Raw genomic sequence first — 23,888 nt, 5'->3', positions numbered from 1 at the left:
AAAATTGTGTGTTTATAAATTTAAAATATTAAATATTATTCATCAATAACTTTAGGTTATTGAAGCAAGAATGTTTTTCAAAATGGAAAATACATTTATCTATATTCTTTATAATCAAACTATAATAAATTTATTATTAGTTATTTTTTTTTAAATCTATACTTACATACAAAGTGCAAAATTCCTTAAAATCTCACTTTACTTTTTTAATGTAGAATCAATATTACTAAAAGCAATAATGATATAAACTTTACTGGGGATCATTTCACTTGCAATTTCTCCAAATTATTGGAATGACAGAGAAAAAGTACAAGTTTCACTTCAAACATTTTGTACATTTGTTTTTTTTTATGGTATTTCTTATCTAAAAAAAATACTTGTATTTTCCAATATTTTATAATTTTATATTATTTTTTAGATATGAAATCTTTTTAATTAACACAAATAATGCAATGAGAACATTTTATAAATTAAATATAAAAATAGAGAAATTAACAAATTAAAAGAGTAATTAACTTTTTTTTTTTAACTAATATAATTTTAAGGAGATTTTAAATTATTATACAGTTTGTATGGCACCTTTATGTTTGGTCTTTGAAGAAGATTTCTTAGTTTTCGTAGGTGAACCGCTAGTTTTTTGATTCGAAATCTCTTGCGCTCTGAGGTCGGTCGCCCGTCTTCGTGCTTCGAACGAAGAGCCCGCTTCCGTCGCCGTCTCTTCCGCCCCCGAACAGAAAACGTCGTTCTCCTCGAAATCGTTGGCCGCGTGTTCTCTCTCCTCGTTCGACGACGACTCTGTGGCACAACAGGGTTTCGTACACACGCTCGGAGGACTTTCCAGATTTTCGTCCAGAGAGAGTTCGGTCTCCGCCGGAGGCAGCGGGGTCAGAGTTCCAAGCACAATTCCGGCAGACCCCGGGGGCAATTTCGAAGTCTGTGTATGACCGGTATTTTTGGTTACGGGATATGTACACTTGTCGGAAAAATGACTCGAATCATCCAAGGCACTAATGGCTAAACCATCTTTTGAGTTAACGATAACTGGATTTCCCGGAGAACGATGAGAAGTATCTGTTGGCACATTAATCCTAGCCTATAAAATAATTCCATTTTTTAGTCATTTTAAATAAATTAAATACAATTAGTTATGCTTTATTTCAATGAAGAGATTATATCAGACTTCATAAACTGAAATATAACAAATTAAAATACAGTAGTCATTAATCTTTATCCAAACTTTAATAATGTTTTCAAACATTTTAATTAAGTGTAATTAAAATTAAAGTTTAATTTATCTGATTTAATTATTTGGTTGTATTAGAATGAAGCTGATGCCGACAATTTCAAAACAGTATTATTAAAATATAACCGATTTCAATTTTGTCCCATTTTGATTAGCATGGGGGGGGTCATTATTTTCTGATTTAAATTATTAATATTTTCCTCCTTTGATTTCCTAAGTATCCAGAATACTAGAAAATTTCTAATTTAAAAAGTGCAGTAAAATTCCATCTGCAAAATAACAGAATAAAATAACAAATACAATAATTACTGTTATAATTAGCTTGTTACAGAAGTTTTCTTATAGTTAGAATTATTAAATAAGTAGTGTACAGCAAGTAAATTTAGCTTTAGTACATTGTCTAATGAAAGCAAATTTTTCTGTTTGGTATAAATTATATTATTCTACCAAAGTGCTTTATCTTCATTTAAGTAAATAAAACTGTAAAGTATTTTAGAAGATTACATAAGAACTTAAAATGTCTTGTGAAAATACATAACAGTCAAAGTGGACTTTAAAGAAGACAATTAGAGAAGTAGATATTTAAGATATAAAATTGTCAATGTTTGCATTCTCAATCAATAAGAATTTAGATCATATCTGATAGTGAACAATCTTTGATAAGAAATCATCAATTTGCAGGTTACTTTTTGAACTGTGCTGTATTACTCAATTTACTGCCGTTACAAATGTACCAAAAACGATTAATTACTGTTAGATATTAACAAATACAATTTATTCTACGGATGTTATATATTTCATATGTATATTTAACTAAGTTACTAATTATCAGAGATAATAGTTAATGCACTGTACTAAACATTTTTGATTTCTTCAAATACTTTTTGTATAATTTTATTCGGGCAAGAAGTGAGCTTTTTTTTTAATTTTATTAACATAAGTATTTGATCTGCTGTAGTTTTACACTTGACAAGATATTATACAAATAAGCAAACATATTTATATAAATTTATTATATAAATATATTTTTGAATATGAATAAAGATTCCCAGAAGAGATACAATGAAGCTCATTTTGATTTATTTAACTTGGCAGCAAGCACATTGTATAGCCTATCGGAAAGAGGTACATGAGAGTGTTACATCTCGGTGCATTAATTTTTAATAAAACAAGCTTGAATATTCAAAATATAATTATTATTTCTTATTTAATATTTATCTCTTTGTTTATAGTACATCATACCATTACTAAAACATATATTTTGGAGAAAAGATGAAAGAAAACAGATGAAAACAAAATTAAATTACCATTGCTAAAATAACCATCCTGTTTTGTATTTGAATCCCTCTTAGCTGATATATTAGCATAACTTTTATTGCAGTGTATTTCATTGTGTATGTATGTATATTATGTATGTATGTATATGCACACACTTACACATATCTCACTGCATAATACAATGGCAAAAATTTCCTGAATTCTTTATATAATTCATTTTTGTATATTTTCTGGCATTATAAATTTGAATCAGTATTTTTACAATGTCTAAATAATAAACAATAAGCAATAAACAATAAATTTATTGAGGAAAAATCAACTTTAGATTTTATAAAAATAAGAAATTTATACTTATATAAATCAATTACTTGATAAAGTTTTCTAAATTGTCAACTATATTTTTCATCGGATCAAACAAAAAAGTCGTACGTATAAGACACATCATATGAGGTCACTAAAAATACATTTTTATCAGAAAAGAGGAAACAAAGCAGATCAAACAAAATAAAACTTATCACTGAAATGTACTGCATTTCAATTCAAATATCTTATTGTATCTAAGAAAACATTAGCCTAATTATAATATGAAACTACTACCATGTGGCCAAACACTTCGGTCTCAAAATAGCTAGAAAATGATTCCGGTAACTATGCTAACGTAAGAGTGGTAAATAAATTTTGTCAGCAGCTGCTATCTAGTAAATGTGATAAAAGATAAAGTTGTTTTAGAAAATATTATTAAAAATACGATAGAAATTTTGAATAGCTATTATTGATTTTGTAATTTAAGTATCTAAAATTTCTTTCATCTTAAAACTGTGTTCCAAATGAGTGCAATTTCTGAATATTTAGAAATTATCAATAATTACTAAGAAATCAAATTTTTCTATAGACTTTCCATAATAGCAAGCTTTTATCATTGGATTTTATGCATTTATAATTAAAAATATCACATATATGGTGCGTCCCACATAAAACCTGCCCCCTCATCAATTGAGTAAATTATTATAATCTTTATATTGGAAAAAGGAACAAATGAAACAAACTGAAATTAGTCAAATAAACTCTTTCAAAACTTAATTTATTCATAAGACATTATGGAAACTTGCATAATTCATGCTTCAGCTAAGGAGATCTGGTTTTATGTGAGAAACTCATAAGTTGTATTTTTGTCTATCCAAAATATTAATTAATGTTAAAAATATGGAAAAATTGAAAGCTAAGTTTGCAATTTTTGCTATTTCACTATATCGTTCATTGCCGAATCTTTCACCTGTTACTCTAAATAATTTCTAACATTATTAATTATTTAATATAAAACAAGTATGTCAAAGATTTACAGATGAAATTTGTTAAATTGATGGCCTAACTTTACTATTTTAGTAGCTCACGAGAGTAATAACATTTATTTTGTAATGTATCTAATATGACTTAACTTCAATATTCATCACTTGATCTTAAAATATTGCATTAGCAAATGAAAAGTTTACTTCAAAGAGTTTAGTAACACTGTAAGCTAGTTTTGTCCACATCATTTATTTCCAAGGATAGTGTTAGCTCATTTATTATTACAGTATTTAAATTAAATGCTATAAAAATTAAAAATGTGAGAATCATAATGGAAAATTAATAAAGAAAAATGCTATTGAACATTAACATTAAAACAATAGCCTGTGCAAAAATATCTACATTATTGTGCCTGAAAGATTTATTTATAAATTTTTTTTATAAGTGGCAGTCCATGGAGTCTTTGTGTAACAAAAAGAATTATTGTAAACAAATAGTTATCTGAGGAGATATTTTGAGACAGTAGGAAGCATTTGACTCGAGTCTCACGAAACGTTTAAGATATTTTAGTTCTATTTGTATAGCTATGAAAAAAAAATCAAATATTGGCATTTTAAGCTGAGAGTTGTCCAAAAATTTATTTATTTGGAGTTTCAAATGTTATCCTTTAAATCCATTGTAAATATATTTTCAAGATTTGAGTGTTTCTTGTGATGAACGTCAGCACAAAACAAGAATGTAAGCTCACAATCTCATCATATTTCTTGTGTTTCTAGCAAGTAAACTTTTTTATTTACTGTAATATATTTTGTTGTATATAGCTTAATGACTTGTAATATAATTTGAAAATTTTGTGATGTTTATGTGACAAAATATTTATGAATATTGCTATTTAACATGCAAAACTATTAAATGCTTAAAGCAGCAATTAACTAAAACAAATGAACAGAAAAGCAACAACATAGATAAATTTTAACTGACAAGTTATCAATTATAATTTATCTGATCTGATAAATTATGAATAATAAAAAAGTTACATTTCTATAAAGAAATGTCTCTATGGGTCACAATTTTAATGCTGTATGTATTTAATACTGTTTTCCCCCCTGGAATTTGATTGTAAAAAGTGATTTTATTTTTCTTCTTTTTATTTGGTGTAATGTTTCAGTCAATCCTTCAGAGGTATAAATTAACTCTCTACGGCTGGCTTGGTTATGGAAAACACAGAAAAGATGAAAGTTATTGTACCTCACTTGTCAGATAACTCCAGTTTCTTAATTGTGATGTCTTCATCATTATTTCAGTCTTTTAATATAACTTATGTATTTTTATTTTGTGAGTTTAATTGAAACACCAACTGAAGAGGGCCTATTTTAGAGTCCAAAATGCATTTTGGATGTATTTTATATATTTTATACATATTAGTTTTAATTATTGTAAAATCTCTTTGTTTTGTAAACTTAAACATATATTAAATTTAAGAAATTTTTGTGTTCATATTCACTGATGTGATAAGCCAGTTATTTTTGTTAGGGTTTAAGTTAGTAGAAACATATGCTGTATATTGTTTATAATATATATTGTATTTATTCAAATATTTTTGTAAATAATTCATATAATATTTTTAAGAATGGATATTATTCATCTATTTTATTTCAACAAAGGTTCTCAAAAATGTAAATAATACTAAATATTGAAAATTACATTAATGAAGTAATTATTATTGATATTAAAATTTCTACTGCTCATCAATCATAATTTCAGAAACAAAATGCCAAATTCCACAGTAAAAGAATATTTGATATAAGAAAAATAATTATCTTAAATTTCATTTATATCTATATATTTTTTGATGTAAATTATATTGTTTTAATAAGGCTTATTTTTTTAAATAAAAATATTTTGTTCTATTTAGATTATGCCTATGTTTTTATATAAACATATGACACAATTTCTTAATGACTAACCAGAATAAGTCTTGATAGTCATTAACAGAAAACTAACTAGATACAATGATAATGTGGAAACAAATCATCAGTTTTCCGTTACGTAATCAAACAATAGACACAGGAAAGAAATATCCGGGAAATATTGAATTTGAACAACATATGACCCAATTACTGAATCATATATTTTTAGAAACGCAAATATAGTTTCAGAATAAATATGAAGTGTGTGTGTGTGTAAAAATCATGCCATAAATTCCCTACATTAAATACAAAATTATATATGATATATAATAATTTGGTATTTGAAATAATTTTTTCTTAAATAAAAAAAAAATTCATTTTATTGATAAAATTTGTATTTGATAGAAATGTATTTAATTTGTTCAAAATAAAACAGAAAATTAAATATTGCAGGTATCACAAAGTTCAAAATAACATAGTACATTGGTCTCCATCATATTTACCTCTTGCAAATATTATAGCAGCGATAAATATCTAGAGTACTTCAAAAAATTTTTAAATATCTTTTCTGGATATCAATAAATTCCGAAAATAAAAGTGAAATATTAGCAATTCTCAATTTTTGTCAGTTTCTTATACTCTTTCGTAGTAAAGATTTTTATTTATGAAAGATTTCCAATATCATGTAATGATTTATACATTCACAGTTGAGTTTTGATTTTAAAAAGTTGAATATAAATTTTAAAAAATTGTTATATTAAGATTATAAAATTAGGTCAAGTATAAAAAACAACTGAAAATATTCAATTTTGTTGCTATCTGCTTCTATTGAATTATCTGCATTTTTTAAATATATATTTCATAACTGGTTGTTTTTATTAAAATTAATATTTTAGTACCTATTAGGTCACTATAAGTCGCAAATATGTTGGAATTTTAATGCTACAAATAAAAAATTTTGTGAGTTGTAGATTATTTTATTGTGATGGAAAAATAAGTAAATTTTTAAAAATAATTTATAAACATGATAACAGTTTAAAAAATTTCTACTCTTGGAATATTACACTATTATAACTATATATATAACATATGAAAGACCAAATATTTAGTGATATTATTAATGTTACGTTATGTTAGTATAGGTTTAGGTTTGTTTTAGGTTGGGTTGGGTTGGGTTGGGTTAAAAATGTACTTCAGACAAGCAGCTGCAACTAATTCGAGAAATGGAAGGGAAGGCTATACATGCTGTAATTGCAAAAAAATTGTTCTATGACTAAATGCTACGAACTATATTTTTATTCGACGTTCACATCGGTGCAAGCCGAATGTCCGTGTAAGTGAGAAATAATATTTAAAAAATATTTCGTACATGCACGAAACGACTGTGTGAATGCCGACATTCACCGGAGAATGTTGACATTCGCAGGATTTCGGTCTTTCACAGTAACATATATACACACTACAGTTTGTTGTATCATATATATGATACAACAAACAAACAAAAAAGAGAATTTCAAGTATTTTGCTATTTTACTTTTATCACAATGTTCTATGAAACTTGGTACCATATTTAATGAAATTCATACAACTGCTAATTAAGGAAACCACAATTTTTATTTGAGAAATGTTTTTGGACTCCATATGAATCATCATCAGCTCTAATAAGCTCTTATGTTAAAGAATAGTATATGGAATACCAGTTTTAAACAAATAGAATAGGAATAATTTAAAACAGATAGACGGAACATGTGTGAAACTGTTTAAAATATTTGAACACACATGATAAGTGCAAAGTAATAAAAATTATAAGCTAATAAAATAAATGAAGTATTAAACTAGATCTATTAACAATTTTCATACAACTTTTGTAAAGCCTATTCAGTCTGTCAAGAACCAGTCACCAACTTGCTTTTTACTTTTATTTTCTGACGAACTGCATTTGTATTTCTTATTTTAAATCATTATTAATCTGACAATTGAGAGACCTGAAAATTTAATATCTAAAAAAGACATTTTAAATTGTTTCTAATATTCTAAATTGGAGGTATCAAACTCAAACACAGCAAAGAGCTAGTGAAATACACATATATCAGATGTTGGCCATATTCAGTATTATTCAGTGAATCAAAACATATGTAATTTTAAAAAAGGCTCTAACCAAGGTCCTTTTGTTGCCAGGTCTTTATTATGACTTTGTAAACGGTTAGGTATTTAAATTTTTTCTGTTTTAATCCCCGCAAAATGTTAGAAACATTGATTTTTAGAAAGAAAATCATTGAGGCTGCGCCAGCTTGCAACACCTGTTCTAGATACTTTTAGCTACTATAATATTTGAAAGTATTAAATATGATGGAAACCATCTTTATAATGTTATTTTGAACTTTGTGACACCTACAATAGTTAATTTGCTGTTTTATCATAAAGAAATGTAATATATTTCTATCGAAAAACAAGTTCTATCAATAAAATTAATTTTTTTTCAAAATAATATATATATATATATATATATATATATATTTTTTATGTTCTGATATAATATGCATGTAACAGAGTATTAGCTTCAATTTTAAAGGTAATACACTAATTTCTAGAAAAAAAAACAGACTAATTATATATTCTGCATATAATGAAATGATTATTTTTTTTGGAAATTATAAAATTTCTTTAAACTGGAATAGATCAGGAATACTGCAGAAAAGCGTTACTTCTTTTAAATTTTAATTCAGAATTTTTATATGAGGGAGAAAAATTTAAGCAATTTTATTATTGTAAGACAATGATCATATATTTAAATTAAATTTATAAAATTCTACAATCTTCAACTATTATCTCTTACCTGTGGTAAACCTGAACTACTTTTCCTTGATAAATTAGGACTGTTATGTCTGGATGACCAATTTTTTGATAAATCTTCTAAAGGAATTTCCTCGGAACTACTATTAGCACGCTGACGAGGCGAAGAATCTCGAGAATGAGAATTTCTACTAGATGCTAACGGACTGCTATTTGTTCTGCGTCTTTCCACTGTTGTTGTTTCGGAAGTTTGAGATTCTCGCTTTAATTTGGCAAAACCAGGTACTTTATTTATTGATGTAAACAATGGTCTGTAGGGTCCCTGACTACCGCTCGGACAGAGAGTTCTACCTCGAAGTCCCGTATCTTGAGACTGACTGCGATGTAAAGCTACAATTTTAAATAAATTCATTTTTATATTAGTTTTCACGAACTAATTTATTATAAAATGAAATAAATAAATGAGATTCACCAGAGGAATGATCTCTGTGATCACGTGAAGAATGAAATCCACATTTCAGAGGTGATGGACAAGGTTGAATATGTTCAGGAAGATCCAACAGTCTAGCTATTTGATACATTTTCTTCTGTCTGGCTTTTAATCTGCCTTTGGTTAGTCTTTGTTTAGCTGCCATACATCTGATATGATCATCGAAAAGAAATTTGGCCGTAAGCAGAGGAGAACGATTGTTTCCCGCAGCGGCACTCGCCGGCCGATGAACGGTAATGTGAAGACATCGGCTGTCATCTTTATCTCCCGTCACTTCAATATCCTGTGTTAAAAAAAAAATGTTATAATAAATAAATTGAAACAACTTAAAAGTCAACATTTCTGAATATCAGTATTAAATTTTATCAAATGAAAGACATTGGTTTGGGAGACCCAAGATCAAATTCAGACAAGATTAAAGAGGTTTTCAGAGCAAGAAACAAGAGGCAAATATTTAAAAAAAAATTTTTTTTAAGTATTCTCACTGAAATAACCTGTATATTGATTTTGAATGTTAATCAATAAACATCAATAAAATAATCTCATTTTCTATTAACTGAAAAAAAGTTTTTTAAAAGGTATACAGAATAATAATAGATTAAAAACATATAATAATTTTATTTTATGCTAGTTTCAAGAAGATTGTTGAATAAAAAGTAGATTTAAAATATTGCATAAGGATATTATATTAAGTATATCTGTTATTAAAAGTTAATATAAACTTGTATAGCCAGAATGAATTAAGTTAGCTTGAATATTTGCAAAAAAAAAAAAAACTTATGACAAATAAGACAACTTTTCTAGTACAAATATACAGTATTTTCTAAGAAAAATAAAAACAACAATGATAAAAATCAATATATTAAGAATAAAGGAAAACTTTCTATGAAAAATATGGAGAATGATAAGCATTATTTTGATGCAAAAATATGTCAGTAGCACCAAAATATATTGTAGTCACATTTACGTGATTTGGCAATCACAAAGCACTTTTATAGGAAATAAAAGAAATTGAAAAAGAGTGACAAAATTTGACCGTGATGAGAATATTTATTTGCTTTGTCTTATGACATACTAAAAATATTTCATTTGTGTCTGTCTGATTTAAAAAAAAAAGTCTTATTTATTTTCCACTGGAAATATTCACCAACTGTTAGTCAGTGAACAATTTCACTTAAAAAGTATGCTTTTGCTAAAAATAAGCAAAGGCTAAGTTTCACGATACAAAAAACAATACAAATATATTAACTTAAGGACATTATACTATTAACTTTCGTTGACAAAGAAGTTATGCACAGAGTGTCACTAGAACTGAATGAACTTTATTAATGCAAATGTAATAATAATGATAATAAGTAATTACAATATTGTAGCAATTTTCAATGCAACAATAGAACAATTTAAAGGAAGCTTTAGTAGCTTCGTGGATCTCCTCGTTTGGATACCTGTGAAAATACAGTTAAGCACAGAGATATACAGATGCTATAAGTTAGTGTGTGACAGATTTACCCACGTTGCAAATTTCACTCTTCATTCCTCACATTCATAAATGACTTAAACTGGCATCCCATCTGGTTCCACAAATGTTCGACAGACAACAAATCCGGAGACTAAGCAAGCCAAGAAAGTGTGGCAGCATAATACACGCCTGGGAAACCATGACCGTGTGCAGCAAACCACTATCTTGCAGCAAAATGCTATTTGTAGCCCTGCTACAAAAGGCAACAAACAAGGGTGCAGGATTTTCTGAATGCATCCTAAGCTGTCCTTACTACTAGGGTCACCATTATAAAAGACGGCCCCCAGAGCAGCATGCCAAGCAGCGGAACAGTGTACTGCTCAATAGTAAAGAAAGAATTAAAGCACTCATCAGTGGTCCTCTACCCTTGAACACAATGGGTCTGAATGTAGAGTGGAATTCACCATTAAAGATGATACTGCCAGTCTGTAGAAATCCATACTTCTCTGTCTTGGTATTACTGCAAATGAAACTGACAATGTTGGGGTGTTAATGGCAAGGCATATAGTGGCTGCTATGCCTGCAAATTTACTTGTGCTAGTAACTTGCCAACGTATGGGGAGAGAATTCTGTAGCAAGACTTCCATCTGTCTCTGGATGAGATGGACAAAGACAACATTGCAACTGTCTCATGATCAGATGTTCGTATCTCCTTGTAGTTTGTCTGCCATGTATGTGTGACCTCACATTCACTGTTCCCAACACTGTCTCAGTTAGGTCAGAATGTTCTAATGGAAGGCAATTTGCTGGAAGTAATCCTGTTTCCCTCAAGCCTTATGATACAAACTTTCTCAAACTCCATCAACTGTATTTAATAGCGAGGTTAAGGCCAAAGTTTTAAACGCGAAAATGTGTACGTCAGACGTTCAGTGCTGCTTTCCTGTAACAAATCCTGTAAGCTAGAAGTTTGACAATGGCATTTGGAATGTCGAGCATGATTCCACTAACTTTCCGAACACCATTGTCAAACTTCTAGGCTTACAGGAAAGTGGCGCTGAACGTCCGACATGTTTTCGCGTTTAAAACTTCAGCCTCAACCTTGCAAAAATCTTTGACTCTATCACACAGGCACATGGCATTTGAAGGTCACCAAACAAGAGGTAAACTAAAAATTCTGAACATAGTAACCTTCTAAACCTTTTTATAAGATACTGGAATAGTAATTTTAAGACACACTGATCACAATTGTAATCATTTATATACCTGTCTGAACATACCAAGTTTTTTAATTTATGTACCTGTCTGGACTTGCAAAAAATTCTATCTGGGAACATAACCTTTTCGTCAATGAGTATATATTCAAAAATCTGTTGTTTACCCACAAATTAAGGCTCATGTCAGTATGAAACTATGACTAGATGACAGTTGTCAAGGAGGTTTCATGTAGTGGCAAGCTAAGTCAAGTTTTTACTCGTTGGAGCATGCTTTCTGGAAAAATACGGTTGGAGAGTCATCCTAGATAAGTTGAGACAGATATGCCAACTGAGGCAGACCCAATAGAAAGTTCAGCTCCAGATTGGTTGTCCAACGGATTCAAAACTAGATATAAGACAATGTCAGTTCGAGGAAAGAAGACTCTAGCCTGAGACTGTGTAGTGAGAAACGAGCCTAGCCAAAGACTGTGTAAGGAGAATTGAGTCTAGACTAAGATCTTGTCTTAGTCTAGAATCAATTCTCTTATTCAATATAATTACACCAACTCAGCAGCTGCCACTCATTGCAACCAAACTGGCTGCGAGATCTCACTCAACAGCGTCAAAATTCTTAAAAGAGGAAAAAAATATTAAAAGAAAATTTTATGAACATGGTGAAATTATTAAAATTAAAGAAACACATAGAATGAGCCTCAATACAGAGGCAGTCATAAATGACATCTGGCAGCCATTCTTAACTAAGTAGCAAAGCCCATTAAGATGTTCTACCGCCTTCCCTCTATCATACCCCATTGTGCAAGTCACATCAAACTTTCAGTGTATGATACAGGGAATACACACTTCTTTTTAACCTCTCGTACCTTGTCTATGTTCTCTGTACATCTCATCAGAATTACTCTACAGGTATTCCGTTATTAATTTTATAAAAATTCTGCCTCTTAATATTTACTTAATTTTAGATTTAAGTTTACCCCTTTTTTATTTTAGCACATGTTATATGGTCCTAATGTGTATAAGTGTGGAGCCAAAAGAATCTTCAGCTCCATTTTCCCCTCCTTTTTTCAACTACGTGTATATCTTCTTACGAGTCATGTTGGTTTAACTGTCACTATCTCGGGTAATTAAGTTTTATTGTATAAACCATTGTATGCGTATCCTAATTTTTTCAATGCATTCTGTAAATTTCTAAACCTGTAATCAATTTGCTGATAAATATGTAATAATAGGACTGAAGAAGGGCGTTAAGCCCGAAATGCATATCCGTTCACACCAATAAACCAACCTTTTTCCTCTGAAAGTGTTTCCTGTGTGATATGTTCGCAATGGCAACATTGTGCTAAGAAAATACATATAATAGAGAACAACAAGCAATCAAGATTTATATTTTAATTTATGTATTTTGGAATATTATTATTTCTGAAGATTATGCTTTCATTTGTTAATAAATAATGTTTAAAAAAATTAAATCAATAGAGCTTTTACATGTATTAATAATATGGTATCTGTTTTATATATTGCATTTTATAATAGTCTATTATGGATGTATCAAAAGATAATTTTTTTTAATTATAGGTATAGTTCATTCAGCAAGTACAATATCCAAGATTAAAATGTATAATTTATTCAATTCTTTCTTCTACATATGCATTTCGGGTTGACGTGAACTCTCAACCCCTCTTCAGTACTATATAATTTGTATGTATTCATAAAGAAACAACTTAGGTGGAGATTAAATTTCAAGTACAAGTGCATATCCAGTGTTTTATGATTTTATTCATTTCTTAATCTCATGAGGATTATTTACAACTTATAAAATTTAATATTTTTTCCTTTTATAATCTTGGTTAGTTTATATAATAGTCCAATAATCCTCATGAGATTAAGAAATGAATAAAATCATAAAACACTGGATATGCACTTTTACTTGAAATTTAATCTCCACCTAGGTTGTTTCTTTATGAATACGTACAAATTATATAGTACTGAAGAGGGGTTGAGAGTTCACGTCAACCCGAAATGCATATGTAGAAGAAAGAATTGAATAAATTGCACATTTTAACCTTTGGATATTGTTCTTGCTGAACAAATTACTATACCTATAAATACGAAATCATTTAGTTAAAAGCGTATCAAAAGATAAGTTTAACTAAGCATGCACAGAATGATTTTGTATCACTTCCATATGTTTTCTAGAGATTGATATGGTAGCCTATCATACCTCATAATTAAATGCAACTTACAAAGAGTTATATATAAATAAAAGTATTTACAAGAGTCTCTGTTTAAAACATGTCTCACTTGTTTAATAGCTCTAACAAATCCAGTGATTAGTGTACAGAGATGATAAGTTAAACCGAAAAAAAAACAAATTGATAATCAAATTAGATATTTGAAGTTACAAGCAAGTTTTATTGAAATTTAGCTTTACTGTAATAAATACAATGTGTGTTTATATTCAATAGCAGTTGATTGGTTTTGATATCTACATTACAATGAAACCAGGGTTTAGGAGACACTTGTATTTAGTGAACAAAACATCCAATTCTGGCTTAGCAACAAAACTATTAATGTATTTTGAATATGAATATGAGAATAATACCTTCTGCAGATAATAGAGAAAAATTTTCTACCTTACCTATTATCTAAAACTTCTATTAGTGAACAATTAAATAAACTAAATAATTCTCAAATGTTATAATAGTTAAAATATATATGCTCATTTTTGATGTTATTGTCTTGTAGAATGTGTGCGCACGTCCTTAAACTTTTCAAAGATTTTATAATTTCATTTTTTAGACAGTACTCTGACACTTCATATCAAACATTGGAAGACTGGCAGTAACATTTTCTCCCTTGCATAATGGAATGCAATAAGAAACAGAAACTTTTGAAGAACTAAACAACAACAAAAGCTGAATGAGTTGTGATTTGAAAGTCAAATGAGTTGTGCATTGAAAACCTAGCAAACACACTAAGAAACCTAGATAGCATAATTGATAATATTGCCTGCCTACCTTACAACAGCAGTAGTTAAATACTCTATTCCATATCCTTTCTTCTAGATTTTTCTAAATTAATCAATCATTAAATTTAGTACAAGGTGGCTCTTATCACTTCTAAAGTAAAATTGTGTAAATTATCAAAGTGACATAATTTGCATCATGCCAGCATATTTATATTGCATTTTACCCCTGTGAGAGAGAGTTTAAGACTGATTTTATTAATGTGATATTCCATATATTTATTTACTTGAAATTTCATACATTTATTATTAGGATTAAATCACTATTTAATTTATTCATATTCAACTTTTACAACAATTAATTATTTTTCCACATAATTAAAATAAAATCTAAACAGAATAGAAATAGGTTAAATATTAAACCCTAATTTCAGAAAATTTATTTAAATAAACAGTAAATAAAAAGGATTGATACCTGAAGAAATCCTACAAATTTTGCAACTCCCCATCCCAATCGTTTACCATCGGGTTCGACTAAGATTAGCTGAAGAACATCGATTACCATGAAGCGTCTTATCTTCTGTCCGTCTTTCATTATGACAGCACAGGCAATAAGGTCACTGTTGTCTGGAAAGTGAGCTCCAAGTGTTGTGAAAACAATTTTAATTCAGTTTGCATAATACAAAAGAAAATATATTCAATAATCTCACAATCTATTTAAAATTTTTATTGTCCTTATAAACTCAAGAAATTAATAATAATTCAATTGATTTAGAACAGATTATGTATAATTAAGTTATTTATATAATTTAGCATTATTCAACTTTCACGTATAAAGAAAAAGTTAATACTCTTTAAGTCTCCTAGAAACACCATAGTGAGGGATTCTTCTATCACTGCTAGGGATCCAGTTTTGAATCCAATATGGGACACTCTTGATTTTTTGAGGATAATTTTGGGGTGAATTCATCTCCCATTTCCTTAATCATGATGGACAAGCCACTGTTTGCAGATTAGCTAACTGATAAGTTGGAATGGCCAACAAGGATTATTTGGTCACAACAGCCTGCTCTTTTATAAATATGGCTAGTTTCATGAGTTTAGAATAATTCAAAGATTCATATAAGTCATTAGAGAATAAATTGGTGGATGCAACAAGAAATATAGTATAAGTCTAATTTATTCCTAATGCATCTTTCTTTATTAATTCAGCACATTAGTGTGTGTTCATAATAATTTTAAAAAATATGGTGGAAAATAAAATGAGTAATATCTGATACTGTATATATAAAAATGTAGATATCAAATACTACAAATTCTTCAAAATTATGAATAACTTAATGAATAAACAAAAATAAAACAAGAAATGGAATTAGCTGTTAACATTTCCCATAAGTTGTTACCTTAGGGAAAAAGCAATTCTATGCTAAAGACAAATTTATTAATGGCTTACTAGGGGTAAAAAGTTACACAGGCAATGGATTCAGCTATATTGTTCATGAAAAGCCAATGCATCTGTTAACAAGATATATTTTTTCTTAGCCTTTCTCTTGTGCTCTTAAAGGCTAGTGTGCAAAATATCCAGAAAGTGTCTAAATAATTACACACACTGTATCCTAAATAATCACACAAAGTATCATTAAAGTAATCAGGAAAAAATTAAAGAATGTGAAGATGAAAAAAGCCATATAAAGCATTAAATTTATACATCAAAATGATCAAGAGTGGATCCTGTGATAAAATATCATCATGAGAATGATTGATAAAATTCCTTAGTTTCCTCAGCTGATCACCAGTTTATTGAGAAATAAACGTCATTGGTGGATAAGTAGGCTGAAAGTGGAAAATGAATTTGGATAATAATTTCATATTCTTATACATAATTTTAGAGTATTTTATCGTTCAGTCTCGCCTTACAACTACTGTTTTCATTTAACTTCAAATGCCATAAAAAACATAGTAAAAAAATAAGATAAAATTAATTTAAATTGAAAAAGTAATGAGAAGACAAGACCACATAACAGACAAAATCAAAAATGATTAGAGCTCATTCTGCACTGATACTGTAAAAATAATCTATTCTAATCCTTTACATATATCAATATACAACACAAAAAGTTTAAATATTGATTATTCTATTTACTTGCCAAAATTATTTTTTATCAATGTTTTAAAAATATGGCTTGGCTGATTTTTTTCAGTTTAAGTAAGCAATTTTTACATTGAAAATTATATTTTGTGAATATTAATAATAATTAATCTAATCTAATGTAATCAAAATTTTTACATTTCCTCTTCTTAACCATACATAAAAAAGTAAAATAAAAATATTTTAATATTTTATCTGCTTTTACATACGTATAAAATAGATCCACTATTTGATTTACTTAAACTTGAATTTTCATTTTTCAAAATATTATAAAAAGCAATAATCTTGTTGAATTGGTAATAATAAAAAAATTACTATACAAGACTGCTGAAAAGTCAATATAAACCATAAATTAATGCTATTTTATTTGCAGAATATTACAATATTGTTAAAATTCATGCAGAAGAGATCTTCAGAAATACTATTAATTGTTAGACTAGAACTTGAAAAATAAGTTTATAGGAAATTCTTCCTATATTTATTGAAAATTCAATGATATTAACTTTGTAAAAATAAACGTTTTTAGCAATTGTATTTTATTAATGAAATTCACATTTATTTAAAAATGTACCTTAAAAGTTAATGAATACTGTTAGCTGAAAAGTGTGTACAAAACTAACTTTTTTTTACAAAATATTAACACTTTTATATATAAAATATATATATATATATAAGAATGTTAAATATATATAAGAAAAAAAAATCACTAAAGAAATACTCAGACATAATGAAGCAATAATAAAAAATTCAGAATATGACATGAATTGTTTTTTGTGCACTGAACAATAATATTTAATTAAAAACACATAGATAATCTTTATTAAGTGGATCTCTGTTGTAATGCTTTATTAGAATACTGCTTTGTTAGTGTGTGAGAAAATAAACATATTATTATTTCTTATCTTAAATTTATTTAAATAATATAATCTAAATGGAATTAAATACACCTGAGTTTAAAATATATATATAGAATAAGAAAATGTGTAATATTTATTTAGTTATATTCCTTTTAAATAATTTAAATGTAAAAATAAATAAATTTTTGTAATCAAAATGTTCTATTTTCAATAATTACTAATGTGTGAAATTAGAATATAATATAATCTTTTGGAAAAAAATGACATCTATTCCAAGAATAACATAACATCACAGCTTCTATATAGGAATTATTAAATTTTCTATTCTACATAAATTTTTGCTTGTTAGAGTAAAAAAAACTTGATTAATGCTCAAATTATATGAATTTTTCATAATAAATATACTTACTCAGATCTAAAACATCATTAACTTTAATACAAGATTCAATATTTGTCAATGGTAACTGAGTTTCAGTTTCTTCTTGAAGTGTTAATGATAAATCCCTCAGTAAAAAGAAAACTCTGATAGCCTTAAAAATAAAATAAACTTGTAATAATAATAATATAATTTAACATTTATTTTTATTTAATTATTAAAATACAGTAAAACTTCAATATGAAGTAAATTAATAAAAAGAAATTGCTTTCTAGTAATTGATGATTCCATTTATCTGGATGCTGATTATCCTTCTGACTTTACTAAAAATCGGCATTATGTATATGTACAGTACTGTACAGCATAAAAAGTAATTTCTTCTAAATATATAAAATAAACTACATTCATTTGTATGCACAGTACATTTCCACATTTAATATTTTATTTGGTCATAATTATGGTACTATACATAATGGTCATAATTATGGTACTATACATAATGGGATGTTTGGAAAGAAAGAAAATGACTTTTTTTTTAAGCAAAAGTCTGATTATCTAGATGGCCTAAGGTCCCTTTTAATTCAGATAACCGGAGTTTTATTGTATAAAGAAATCTTGTTAATACACCAGGTTGTTCAAAAGTAACACATCAGAATAGACATACGTATATACTATGCATGAAAACATATAGGTACATATCTACATTCATACTATAATTATGGTGATGATGTAAGGGAAACTGTAATTTATGGTATAAACCATAACAAATAATCATCAAGGTATACATACTGTAATTTTCTACATAGTATACCTTGACGATTACATATTCTGAAAATAATTACACAATTTATGCATATACTATTCCATCAAATAATTAGTTCAACCATAAAAATCTGAAATTAAAACAAGCAATTATTTATTGTGACATCTTCACAATACCAGACTGCAATTTTTAATATCTTTACTTTATTTAATTTAAAATATCTCCACCTCAAATTAGTAGTGGCTTGCACCCTGTATATCAAACTTTTCCTTTAACAATAGTCATGACAGTCATCTTTTAACTGCTTTGGGGAGTGTTTGAATTAACTATATACAAACTTCTGGTTTATGTCGGAAGTTTGTATATAGTTAATCAAGGCCTCCTGTCCCTCAGAATTCCATATCTGGCCTCATCTTTCATCTATCTAACTCCATTCTCAATATTAAAGAAAGACAGGTCTACAATTTTCACAAATTGCAGTAAAAAAAATCATTTAATGTTTTATTGGAGATAAAGCGTCAAACACTGCAAAGAGAATTAGAACAGAAAATGAATTTCATTATTTAGAAGTTATACACCTGACCAAGCTGTATTGGGTATGCACAGGAAATAAAAAAATTCTACAAAACATTGTCTGTTTACCAAGAAACTAGCTTTTTCTGTGTTTTTTAATAAAATATCACCAATACACATTTTATTTTCATCCATTAGGAATTCTATTTTTTCCTATTGCTTTCAAGAGAGTCTTAGTTTTGGAAGCACAATAAAATCTTTTTCTTCAACAACTATCAATCAAAATTTTCTTGCCTACAATCACACTATAGTTTTGTCCTGAAGATTATAAATTTAGAAATACAAAAGTATAAAAATAAATCTGTATTTTATAGCATAAAATAGATTTATTTTACACTTTTGTTGTTATTTTTTGTGAATAAATTTTTTTTCTCTGGACTATAGTTTATTTTTCAGTCATATTTCAAACACTAACTACTTATTATTCACATCTTTTCTCTACAAATATATTTGTTTCTGATACTAAAGATAAGAAATTTTTTAAGGAGAACTTGTAGGTGACATCAGTAACAGATCTCCAACTATGAATTAACTCATATTTTGAAGTAAACATGTTATTTTTATTTCTTAACTCTTTCTTTCTACAGTAAGAGGGCAGCAAACATGTTAATTCTTCAGATATGTTCAGAGTAGATCGTGTTAATATATGAAAAAAATATGAAAATTTCAAAAGGCGTGTGTTGAGAAATTTGACTATACATATAATTTTCAAAATACTGTTTACTAAATTAAATTTTCTCTATTCTTGAATTTCTTTTTCTACTGTAATTATCATTTAAATTTTTTTGATTATGTAAATTATTATTAACTATTATATGCAACATCTTTATTTTTCTTTATTAAATATTTAAAAATACTTTTGCAATAAAATTACTAATTTTCAACTTACTCTTCGAGCTCTCTCTACTTCACCACATGGAAGACGTTTGTGAAATTCAACTCCAGACATTGGCGTTCCAGTTGGTGGTAGTAAAAGATTTGAATCCATCATTAGATATTCCACATTTAATGGCTTTTTCTAAAGGAATATGAAATGCATGTTTCAAAAACTTGAAATAATAAAAATTTTATTATATTTTTACCTTCATTTCTTGATATTCATCTTCAAACATATCTAAAAATATTTCTTCACTCTGGAAAATATAATTTATAAATAAAGTAATTTTATTAATTGAACAATAAGAAAAGTAACTTTACTTTTTTGTGAATTGATGTTTCTATATAAATACAGAATACATGCAACTAAATTAATTTAATATCATTTTTGTTTGTCATATAAAAAATTTACTTTAATCATAAATAAATTAAACTCAAATAGCATCAGTATTTTTTTTTCTTAAAATTAAAACATTTAAAATATGTAAAAATTAGTACAAACATATTTAAGTGTTTCGCAAGCATTTCTGAAAATATGATTGCTAAAAGAATAACTAATCATAAAAAATAAATTCAAAGAGAAAATATATGAAGAAAAGAGTTCCCATTTAGATGAGTAATAAAAAAAATAATAATAAAAAACATCATTTTGCATTATAAATGTAACTAATGTTATCCTCTTTGCTACTAAATTTTCAAGAGGTTCGTATCATCACTATAAATGCTTTTCTTATCAACATTTAATTACAAAAGCCCCCTTTCATTTTATTTATACATAAATTATATTTGAACATAAAATTACACATAGAATGAAGGAAACAAAATATGTAACTTTTACAATTGTTTCAGCAATAATTTGCAAGTATCAATACAAATTAAACTATTGTATCGTGAGATAATTTTATTATTTGTCGTCTTTCAAATTAGTTTCCAGAAAAAATTGCAGGAAACTGATTTCAAATTTCCTTGAAATTAAAACAAATAAGAAATGTTATTCAAACAGATCATCAATTCTTGTTTGTTTTTCATTCATTTTTCATCATCGTAGATCAATATTAAGATTTAAGATACTTTTTGATTAGTACCGAATCATAGATAATGCAATTGAAAAATATTAATAATTAACTTTCAAACAGAATACATTTCCTATTGGCTGTTGTTTGATGACATCATCAGTGAACATAATTTTGATGTTGTAGATGGGTCATTGCTAGGCAATGGTGTAAATTGATGTATTTTGTTGGACAAAATATTTTAGTTAATTACCTATGAATATGTAAGGAAGAAACGAGCAATTAAGCAAGGATTTATGGTACCAACTAACAAATTTCAAGTCGATATTTATTTTAAATAAAATAAAGTTTAATTAAAATCATCATAAGCCAATTTTTCAATTTTGGCCACAGAAATTGCAAAAATAAAAATCAGTGTGTAGAATTATTCTGAAATAAATTATAAATATATATTTGTACTAAATAATATTTAATTCTAAATTATTCATAAATTATTTTGACTTTGACGACTACCTTATAAAAATTTCGTAGTAGTAATGTACTCTCTTCTCTTGCTTGTTCAATGGCGGCAAGATGTCGGTCTTGTAAGAAACTTTGACCATCTTTTATAACCAACTGCTTTAACAACAACAAGCTCATCTGAAGAGTAGCTAATCTGATCCGACTCTCTATTTTAAAATAAAAAATTTTAAATATAAAATTACTTCTATCAGTAAAAATTTTACACTAATACATAAAAATTTACTTAAAGAAGAACAAAAACATTTCAAAATCTTCATTAAGAAAATCAAAACATTTTAAATTGATTTGAATTTGATTTATCAAAATCAAGATTATTTTGCCACTTAAAAATTTTGATTTTAATTACTTTGTTCAACTGATGTTATAAACAAAATACTTTACATATTTACCATTTCAAAAAGCTTTGTTTTTAAAATTCTGTTTTTATTTAAACAACACAGTGTTTAAAATATATCGAAATGTAAAAAACAAAAATTTCGTCACAGGCGAAATCAATAAAATTCTAAAATTAAAAATGTTTTAAATGATGTCTTAAATAATACATAAAAATATCAGGACCTATGTAAGAAAATATATATATATATAATTACAATTAAGTTCAAACTCTTACTGCAGATACGTTCAGAGAGATAAAAACATAATATATAATACTTGTTGTTTTTTATATTTGTTTTCTACATATAAAAATGATAAATAAGAAATAGATGAGAAACTATTATATTCCGAATATAAAATGAAATAAGCATTTGACCATTTTATTTAAAATCAATTAAAATAAAACTTACTATATTGGCAACTGAGATTTATAATTTTAATTAGACGTTCTACCAGATTAATATTATACCATTGTTTTGTCTGCAAAGGAAATATACTTATTAAATAATGATAGAAACACATATTTTAAAGAAATTTTTCATATTATTTTAAAGCATAATTATTAAAATAATACAAATAAAGCATGTAAATTTGAAAATATAAATTCAACATCTATTTTATGGAGTTATTTAAGATTATAATTATTTCACTTAATATGAAATGTCCATCCCTAGCAAAAATTTTTAATATAATTGTAAAATCTGTTATTTATGCAAGATGAAGACTTTATCCAAACTATCAAAAAATTTCAATGTCCAAAACAAATTTTTAACTTTTATTTTTGAAAATAATAACGTAAAAAATTCTGTTTAAGCTACGCATTATCATTCTCAATGCATCATAACAACTTAAACTGAAATTTTTATTTGACAGTAATAAAATATTGTAGTATCAGCTAGAGATTCCAAGAAATTTTTATCAACATACAAGAATATTTGTTTTTAATAGATAAGAAAAGTTACAAGAAAAGGAATTTTGTTTTTAATAGTTACAAGAAAAGAATTTATTAATCGATAACTACATCTTAATACAAATAAATAAGAGATAAATTTTATCATATTTACAATATTTATCTATCAGTTTCATTTGTTATTTGTAGATTAAGTGTTGAAATGATTGCTGATATTAACAGTTTTATTGAAAAATTATTTTTTGAATTTAAAAATAATATCTCAAAAGATATGTCTCTATTAAATTAATTACTTTTATTACAGCTTAAATATAATAAATGATCTTACAGATAAAATGATTTTTATGTTGCAATGCATTTGCTTTTAAACTAAAGTATTTGTTTAAATAATGAATTGTTGATAAATCACTTGGGTAACAGTTCTTCATTTGTTTTTATAAAGGCACAACTTGTTATGCAAATAAAAGCTAAACTAAAAACAGAGTTTTTATTTGCATAACAAGTTGTGCCTCTATATTTATGAGATGCGCCTTACTGTTTTTCATTTTTTATGAAATGAAACAGGGAAAAAACAGACATTTTTTTCAAAGTATAAAACAATATTTCAATAATTAAAATTATTATTGAAAGTTTAAACATTTGATGTGTTGAAATATCAATCAAGTAAATTATTATAAACAAGTCTGTTTTTACAATTTGGCTCTGTTTCTTTGAACTCTTTCCACCTTGTTGGCACTGAGATGCCCTTTAACCTATCCCATGTTGAAATTTTTCTCCGACGTGTGTCACTTCAGGTTAAATTTTTGTCAATGTTAAACCTAACAAAAATTACACATTC

At 26.9% G+C, this 23,888-nt stretch overlaps 1 protein-coding gene across 2 annotated transcripts in view; it reads right to left on the bottom strand.

Annotated features, from left to right (window-relative positions):
* Window positions 1-236: 236 nt before the first annotated feature.
* ema (C-type lectin domain containing ema) overlaps window positions 237-23,888 on the bottom strand; it is a 60,591-nt gene continuing 36,939 nt past the window's right edge. Inside the window, exons 15-23 of one of the 2 annotated variants that reach the window (XM_067287319.1) lie at window positions 22,551-22,620; window positions 21,757-21,911; window positions 20,437-20,487; window positions 20,244-20,372; window positions 18,052-18,172; window positions 15,112-15,275; window positions 8,984-9,284; window positions 8,555-8,901; window positions 237-1,093 (exon numbers count right to left, since the gene is read on the bottom strand). In XM_067287319.1, the coding sequence (XP_067143420.1) occupies window positions 560-1,093; window positions 8,555-8,901; window positions 8,984-9,284; window positions 15,112-15,275; window positions 18,052-18,172; window positions 20,244-20,372; window positions 20,437-20,487; window positions 21,757-21,911; window positions 22,551-22,620 (1,872 nt within the window). In that variant the 3' untranslated portion in view covers window positions 237-559. The remainder of the gene's footprint in view (window positions 1,094-8,554; window positions 8,902-8,983; window positions 9,285-15,111; window positions 15,276-18,051; window positions 18,173-20,243; window positions 20,373-20,436; window positions 20,488-21,756; window positions 21,912-22,550; window positions 22,621-23,888) is intronic. The other variant, XM_067287320.1, reaches the window with a different exon arrangement.

Source organism: Centruroides vittatus, unplaced genomic scaffold (genome assembly GCF_030686945.1).
Source record: "Centruroides vittatus isolate TY-2023 unplaced genomic scaffold, ASM3068694v2 scaffold_450, whole genome shotgun sequence".
Lineage (NCBI taxonomy): Eukaryota > Metazoa > Arthropoda > Arachnida > Scorpiones > Buthidae > Centruroides > Centruroides vittatus.
The sequence above is the reverse complement of the archived record's forward strand: the minus strand, read 5'-3'. Positions and strand labels throughout refer to the sequence as shown.